Source organism: Dendrobium catenatum, unplaced genomic scaffold (genome assembly GCF_001605985.2).
Source record: "Dendrobium catenatum unplaced genomic scaffold, ASM160598v2 fragScaff_scaffold_0, whole genome shotgun sequence".
In the NCBI taxonomy this organism is placed as follows: Eukaryota; Viridiplantae; Streptophyta; class Magnoliopsida; order Asparagales; family Orchidaceae; genus Dendrobium; species Dendrobium catenatum.
In genome coordinates, this window is record NW_021318462.1 from 1,042,302 (window position 1) to 1,051,220 (window position 8,919).

General features: G+C 39.1%; 1 protein-coding gene across 3 annotated transcripts in view; it reads left to right on the top strand.

The window, feature by feature from the left end:
- LOC110093967 (50S ribosomal protein L17) overlaps positions 1-8,919 on the top strand; it is a 25,365-nt gene that overhangs the window by 11,233 nt on the left and 5,213 nt on the right. For 2 of the 3 annotated variants that reach the window (XM_020819042.2, XM_020819043.2), the window contains exons 5-6: positions 5,603-5,694; positions 5,780-5,857. In XM_020819042.2, the coding sequence (XP_020674701.1) occupies positions 5,603-5,694; positions 5,780-5,857 (170 nt within the window). Of the gene's footprint in view, positions 1-5,602; positions 5,695-5,779; positions 5,858-6,512; positions 6,619-8,919 lie in introns of all 3 variants that reach the window. The other variant, XM_028693305.1, reaches the window with a different exon arrangement.

Here is an 8,919-nt window from a genome sequence, read left to right on the forward strand (position 1 = left end):
TGCTGCTCTATATGCCAGATAACACGTATCTCTATACGTATCTGATTGACGACTAGCCTTAATCGAAAGTTTTCTCTCGTGATCGGGAGGAGTAATTAACTATATGGGCTTGCGCCTATAGGAAACCAGAACTCAGATCATAAAGTCCTCACAAAATGAGGGCGAAATCTCTGGGTAGTGTCTTATCTACAAACCCATCTGCCTTCCAAAATTTACCTCGGAACTTAGTTCGTTAAAACTCCCTCGCCGAATAAGAAAAGCGAGTGGAGGCCGAGGCCGAATTTTCGGAGCCCACACTTGCATTATGAAATTAAACACAAGTTGAATTTAAAATTAGCAAACTATTAATCATGGGGATGCATAAAACAAGCTTCAAAACAAGTAAGAAAAGTAATCCACAAATAGCAATTAGCCACAACCCAAGTTATTGAATTCAAAACAAGTAAGAAAGGTTAGCAACACCTTCCATATCTTTGAATTTTTGGAACATGTATAAGTTGGAGATCCATTATGGGTACTATACTTCTTTGTTGAAGCCAACCTTCAGTAATTTTGTACTTAATAGCGGATGGGTTTGGCTAGTGTTGCAGCAACTTGTCTTATATTTTGTTTTGTTGTCCTGGTTGATTTTCCCATATTGAGCCAATAGTATGCAACTTCACATCTACCCCTTGCATCTTAGCAGCTACCAGACATTCTTCTTCAACAATTTTTCAAGGAGCATCAATGAGATTGACCTATTACTGTTCATCATACGAAATGTTGATTTGGTCAGTTTGACTTTCTTTTCTTCAAAATTAGAGCCTCTTTGACCACATTTGAAGCCTTGATTTCAACTCCCTTTTAAACCTGAGTTACAGGACCTCTTTTTTTGGATGCTCTCAACGGCCCTCAGATAGCACATTGATATGGGAGAGGGCAGCATGCCCGGGCGGGAACGGCAAGGGATTCGGCCCCCCTTGGGGCCCATTAAACCTATCATGACATATGTGAGAAGAGGAATTAAGGAAGGAATTAATTAGGATATATTTCCTAATTAAAATGGGCAGATTTGGAGATTGATTTGGGGGATGATTTGAAGGTGATTAATTAGGAGATGTTTCTTAATTAAAAAGGGCAGATTTGTGGGCTAAATTGGAGGAGATATTTCCTAATTAAAGTGGACAGGGTTGGGGGGCTGAATTGGAGGAGATTAATTAGGAGATATTTCCTAATTGAAGAGGTTGATTTAGGGGCTGATTTGAGAGGAAATTAGATGAGGGCAATTTTGGAATTTGTTGTTTTATTATTTATCATAAGTAGTAGGATTTATGTTAGGTTTGTATGCAAAATTTGATTTATGAGTACTGTAGTTTTCTTTTTGTGAGTGATCCTAGCATCGTCTAGGGCTTGGGAGAGATGGTCCTCTCGAAAGAGGGCATTGTATCTTGTTTTGTTCGTTTTGGGTTTTTTATCAATAAAAATCTATTTTTGTGTTGAATCTCTTGAAGTTTATTGTTGTTTTTGACACTAAGGCGTATCAAATTGGTATCAAAGTAAGATTTTTGGATAGATGACAGCAAAGAAGATGGATGCGTTAAAAGGCAAAATAGAGCAATTCAAATTCAGCATGGAGAAGTTTTTAACAATGGAGAATTGAATGGAAAGCTGATTTGGAGGGATAGAAGGAATGTTAAGGAAACTCGTGAAGATACAATCCAAAACTCAATCGGTGGTTCCAATAGGGGTGTCAAAATCTAAACCGACCCGGAACCTGAACCAGAAAATTTCGGGTTCGGGTCAACCCGTTTGCCATACGGGTTGGGTTTGGGTATGGGATTCTGACCCCTTTGTAAAATCGGGTCAATTTCGTGTTGTAATGAACCAATTGGGGGCCGATTCAACCGAACCGGCCACCCATCTCTTATTAGACGTCGCGACCAGGGCGGGTCGCTATTCGGGAACAGGAACAGCGGAGCGGAGCGGGCGGACGACCGAGCGTGCGAAGGAGAGATTCTGAGTTTTCTTTCGCCATTTTTAGCAGTCGATCGCGTTGGAGGATAAGAATAATCAACTCCTTTTCATTTCCACAGTTAGCAGAAGTGTTATTTTGGGAGATATTGCAACGAATGAGAGGAATCGTCGAGAGGGAGAAGGAAAGAGGTTTGTGAAAATGTTCTTCCCTTTTTCGTATAAATTGTCTTGAGTCATTTCATTTAAACCTAGATATACTTTTCATAGAAGAAAAAGAAAAGAATTGAAGGCAAGGGAATGAGTTTGGGAAAGGAAGAAGAATTTAGAGTTTCCCAATTGTAAGTGATCTTTCTATGGTATAGTTTTTATTAAATTTTTGTAATTAACCGTTTCTTATATAAATTATATTGTATGAATTTAATGAATTAGAAAGGAGGAGATCAATAGTAGGAATTGGATTCTTCAAGGAATTTAACAAGAACGAAATTTGAGACTGAGGTATGAATCACTTAAATAGATGTTATTGAGAAGTTTGATAAAATTAATTATATGTAACTTGCTTTACTGTATATCTCCTTAGGTGTTGACGAAATCAAAGATTTAGAATATTCAAAGTGGGTATTTATAGAAGTTTAAATTTCTTTATTTCGTTTTTATTTTCATTTTGAAAGAAGTATATATGTAATTATTTAGACTTGTGATTTCTTCTACTGTTGGAAATGATTACCTGAAATAAACAACGGTATGTACGAGTACAAATATGTGAAAGAAAAATGATATGTATAAATGAGTATGTCAAAGAAATAGAAAGTAAAGTTTAGAAAGCAATCATACATATGTATATATATATATGAAAAGTTTATGTTGATGAGTTATTATTATATTGATGGAAATGTAATATCGTCCGACTTTTTCGTACCCGCCTCATTAAATCGAGCATCCGGGCCGGATCGTGACACATGTTGACCCGGAAACCCAAAACCAACCCAGGTTGACCTGGGAACTTGGCTGTCGCGCTCCTCTATCGCCTTGACTGACTGTGTCAGACGGTCGCTGGCTATTTGGCTCGCTGTTGCCAACTGCCCGCTGGCTGTAGTTCGCCAATCCGGCAATCCTGCACCCATATGGCTAGACTGGCCAAGCCCCGCAAGCCCGGCCTGGCTAGCCACCTGCATTCACCCCTTCATCTCACTGCCTCTGCCTTCACATCCGGTCCACCCGTCGACCCGCATTCTCCTGTGCCTTATGTCCCTCCACATTCGCCTCATGTCCGGTCCATCCAGATTGGACTCTGGTCGCCGCTACAGACCACGATCTGCCTGTTGGCCCCCTGCCCTTGTCTCTTGAGTCACGTCCAAAGACCAGAGTCCAGACCCATCGCAATCTCGCAAAACGCAGTTCACTCTCCCGCCCGCATAGCGCATCCAGGTTTGCGGGTCAGGTCGGGTCAACTTGTAACACACGCGGGTCGGTCCAAATTGGAAAACATGACCCTATGATCCCTGTCAATTCGGTACTAGGTCAATTCAAGTTAGGGTCAACCTGTTTGGACTCAACTCAAATCGGGTTGGACCCAAACCCAACCCGTTGACCCGTTTTGACACCCCTAGGTTCCAATTACTAACCCTAATCAAGATTTGACCGGGATTCCCTTAGCTGAATCTAAGGGAAATGAGATTGTACGGAAGGGGTTTGACGAGGAGAGTTTTGTCCATCTAGAGCCTCCTCCTAGGGCTCCAATAAAGGGTGGATCAGGGTTTTCATAAGAGGAAACAATAAGGATAGAATTGTGTGGTGGAGTTGGAGTGGTTGGCCATTATGGGAGGCATTTCGGGTAAGGGGAGTGGGCGACAGGAGATAGAGGGGGTCGAGCTGAACCATGGGATCGTGTCATGCAAGAATAGATGGAAGAAAGGTGGGACTCCCACCCTCAATACATGAGGGAAATATTGAGGGATCACGAAAACTGCTATACTGGAGGAGGAAGAAGCTATTGGGGTGGTAGTGATCCTAGGGTGAGGAAGTTGATGATGCCAATATTTGAAGGGGAGGATGCATGTGGGTGGTTGTATCGGATGGACATGTATTTCATGGTGAATGGGTTGAATGAGGAGGAGAAGTTTACAGCTACAGGGCTATGTATGAAGGGGAAAGCTCTAGCTTGGTTTTAGTTGACGATAGCATAGCCACTAACTAAGTAGCTAAAGAAAGCCATGAACAACATCTCATCCTTCCATCTTGAGGACAAGATGCATTTTGGGGATGAGAGTATTGATACAGGAGATGGCAGAATGCCAGGGCCAGGAAGGGCAAGGGATTCTACCCTCCTTTTGGGGCCTATTAAATCTATCATTACATACGTGAGAAGAGGAATTAAGGAAGGGATTAATTATGATATATTTTCTAATTAAAAATGGTAGATTTATGAGCTGGTTTGGAGCTTATTTGAATGTGCTTGATTTGAAGATGTTTTCTAATTAAAAAGGATAGATTTGGGAGATATTTTATAATTAAAGTGGATAGATTTGGGGGCTGAATTGGATGAAATTAATTAGGAGATGTTTCCTAATTGAAGAGGGTTGATTTGAGAGGGAATCGGGGGAGGGCTATTTTTGAATTTGTTGTTTTATTGTTTGCTACAAGTAGTAGGATTTGTGTTATATTTGTATGCAGAATTTGATTTGAAAGTGTTATATTTTTTTTTTGAGGGATCCTAGGCAGCGTCTAGGATTTGGGAGAGACTATTCTCCTCTTGAAAGAGGATCATTGTATCTTGCTTTGTTCGTATTTGATTTTCTATCAATAAAAAACTATTTTTGTGTTGAATCTCTTGGAGTTTATTGCTGTTTTTGGTACAAGGCGTATCACACACCCTCAATTGAAATAAATTCCAACGAACAATGAAGAGTTGTCCTTGTTTAGAGCATCAATTAGGTAGACTTTATTTATAAATGAACATCAATTAGGTGGACTTTATTTATAAATTATTGTAATCAATCTGGTTGAGTCATTTTGGTTGCTATGCCTGTCAAAGAAAGCTCTCTTCCTGCGCACTATGGAGTACGGTAAGTGTGCTGGAGCCCGTGCATTGCAGCATCTTGGATTGCTTGTCAAAGGCTAGTCCTCTTATGTTGTAGTGTTTTGCTCCATATGGCCGCTCTTAATAACATTAATAAATACATTATTCATAAAGGAAGACAAAATTTTTTCATTGTTAATTTGCCAGTGAACCAGTCAGTGGTTTAATAACATTCTAATGTTTAAGCTTAAGAGTTTTATGAGATTTCCATAACTTTCACATTCTCATAGCTTTTACCCAAGATACAAGTAAATTTACATTATTTTGCTGATGCTTAACAAAAACTAAGTGAAAGGTCGTTGTCCTTTCAGCTATTAAGATGCCTTGTAATTCAAAGTTAATATTTGTATTGTCATGGAAATGAATAGAATATTGCCTTTATATAGCTTTTTTATTGCATTCTTAGGCTTCGTTTGGGACTATTTTTTTATTACTTTTTAAAGTAGTTTTCTAGTACAAAATTTTTAATTTTTGTACTAAAACTCCATTTTAAGAATCAATAAAAAAACCGTCCCAAATGAAGTCTTATATGGCTGAGATATTTCAATAAACTTAAATATTTGTTTTCAGGGAACTCTAGCTGCTGCACGGCGTGCTACTGCTTTTGTTCGAGGAGATGACGTCATGCATAAGTTGTTCACAGAGCTAGCTTATCGCTACAAGTATCCCTCAGCTTAATATTTTAATTCTTATTCAAAAAAATTATATAGCCTTATCTTTGATGAAAATTCGTCATTTGGTAAAAAGGGGCCGAGAAGGTGGATATACAAGACTGCTTAGAACTCGCATAAGAATGGGAGATGCCGCTCCAATGGCTTATATAGAGTAATTTCCGTGAAACTTTTCTTAATTGTGACTTTGTATATTGTGCATGTTCTTTTTTGTTTGAGCAAGTTTGAAGCTGTTCAACTCAATTCTGATGCAGTCTTCAAAAACTCTCAATTCATGCTTCTCTGGTCATTCCTGTGGAAAATTATTAGGTGCGGAGTTCGTATATAGAGATACGTCCGGACATCTACTTAAAATGTAGTGCGCTTTGGTTGCAATTTTTTGTGCACTTTACTTGCACTTTACCTGTGCTTTAGTTGCGCTTTGACTGCTCTTTTGTTGCACTTTTTTTACTACCCTTTGACTGTATTTTAACCGTGCTTTACCTGCACTTTGCCTGCGCTTTTAATGCGCTTGGCTTAAAGTTCCGCGGACATATTAATTATATAAAGTAAAAAATAAATCCAATTGAATATCCACGTGTCCACTCCACGTGTCAACATTTTATTGGTGTCCGGACATATCTCTATGTTCGGTGTCCGCGCCTAATAATTTTCCCATTCCTGCACAGTATTGTTACGTTGTTTCTTGGGCCAGATATCAATTTGCAATGTCTTTTGAATGTGCCACTTCATGATTGTAGTATCATAATAATATTTTACTTGCGTGACTTTGCTCTAGATATTGAAATTTAATGTACTCTTTTTTTAAGGGTCGAAGTAAGGTTAATGGCCTTATCATCATTAGACATCCTAACTATTTGGACGTGGCTTTATGAATCCTTACTTTTCAATGCTTCCTGGTAAGCATTGTGTGAGGTATTAAACACTTTTTTTCTTTCATTTTCCTTTCACATTGATTTTATTGACCATTTTATTAATGCATCTTCTCTTTTACATGATCATTTCTCGCTATTCTCTTTTGAGAAAAATTCATCTAAACATGGAAGAGTATACTGATGCACTTGTTGATTAGATTGAATGTTTCACTTAGGTTTTGTTTGGGATGATTTTTTTGCTACTTTTTAAAGTAGCTTTTTAGTATAAAAATTAAAATTTTTGTATTAAAAAGTTATTTTAAAAAGAAATAAGAAAGCTGTCCCAAACGAATCCTTAGTCACCTCCTATAAGAGAAGTTTAAAGAAGATATTTCATAAGTATTGGGATCATAAAAATCTATATTTAATCAAGCATTAAATTTTATGCAAAACATGGATCTTGAGGCAGTCAAGACTGAATCAGAACCTAATCTGATTTTGCTTGGTTTAACCGGCGCCAATATGAGTTCAAAATAGCATGATGAACTCCCAGACAAATCCCAGAGATTCACAGCGGGCTCAGTGACACTTGAACCTGTCTAATCATGGCTTGAATGGGTCCAAGTTGCTCCAACCGAGGCAGGCAAACCTACATGACATCTAGTTGCAACTTCCACTATCTTTTATAGGTTTTAGTGCTTGTTTATGCTGAATCTAAACAAATAGGTGTCGAACCTTCTCAAACAAATCACTTCGAGACCCTATTGTTCGTGGTAGTGCCACCTAGAGATGTCATCAATCATGTCATCTCCGCATTTACCACACCAGAAGCCAATATGTGGCCATTATCACTAGTGCCCCCATTGTTGTTGTTGATCTTTGTAGTTGTTGTTGATCTTTGTAGTTGTTGTGTCCTGGAATATTCGCGGCGGTAGATAAGTATAAAGTTTAACGTCTTAGTTTTGTATGATGATCCAACACGCAATCAGATAAAAAGAGAGGGTGCAACATTTATAGGAGACATCAAGATTTTTATGTGAAAAACCCTAAAAAATGAGAAAAACCACGTGGCCAAGCCCAGTTTGAATGAATCCACTAGTATATGCAGTTGATTACAAATGAGGCCTTTCATTGGAAGGAATGTCATGGCTTTATGTAACAAATATACATCATATATAGTGTGTTACATCGTGGAAATATGAAGAATCATTATTGACGTGTTTGCTTGATTGGAAGGGTCATAGTCGGTGGGCAACGGAGGTTGGAAGGATTATAGTCGATGGACGAATTAAGTCGGAAGAACCGTAGTCGACGGGCGACAGAGGTCATAAAGACTGATATCTGGCAACGGAGGTCGGAAGGAATGTAGTTGGTGGGCGACGTAATTCAGAAGGGCAGTAGTCGGTGGGCGACGTAAGTCGGAAGGACCGTAGTCGGCGGACAACAGAGATCATAAAGACCATTGTCTGGCAACGAAGGTCGGAAGGACTATAGTCAGTGATGCAGGACTACTTAGATGCTATGGTTATGGTTTCATTTGAGCATTGCACAACTATTGAATTAGAATAATTTCAGAACAAAATTATAAGCAATTTTCAAACGACGATTAAGACAAATGAAGCGATCAATTGCGTAGGCGAAATCACATGCTCCGAATTTGAACTATCAAGATAATTGAGGAAATAAAAATGTGGGCTCCGAAAAATTCCAATTTTGGGATGTGTGATCCCGGGGGAATTTTCAGAAGGCAGATTGGGTTTGTAGATAAGACACTACCCAGAGATTTCGCCCTCATTTAGTGAGGACTTTTTGATCTGAGTTCTGGTTTCCTATAGGCGCAAGCCCCTATAGTTAATTACCCCTCCCGATAACGAGAGAGAACTTTCGATTAAGGCTAGTCGTTAAGGATGTTGAATAGGTTATAAACCTATCATATAATAGCAATAGGTTAGGGTTTTGAATCTTGAATTTATATTTGAATTTTGAAATTTGGAATTTGAAGTTTAAACTTAAAATTGGTGGTGGGGGGAATGAAGACGAGCCCGATCAAGATCCCATGGTTCCGTCGTCCCGGGCTGTCATGATCCCTGGTCTACTTAGTCAGAGGAGGTAGTCGACCCAACCTGACAGAAGGCACCTTGTCGGCAGCCATGGGTTGCTTCGTCCAAGAATACCTTGTAGACCTGGGTTGGTATTTGTCTAAGGGGATATATCTGAATCCACCTTAGCTAACAGAGGGCTTGGTGCCCTATCAATTATATCATATTGATTCATATCTCAAGAATTTGATGCCACTAAGTAACGTATAGGCTCTAGCCATAACCGGTATTTCGTGATGCCATTTGGCGGCAAAATCACTCCG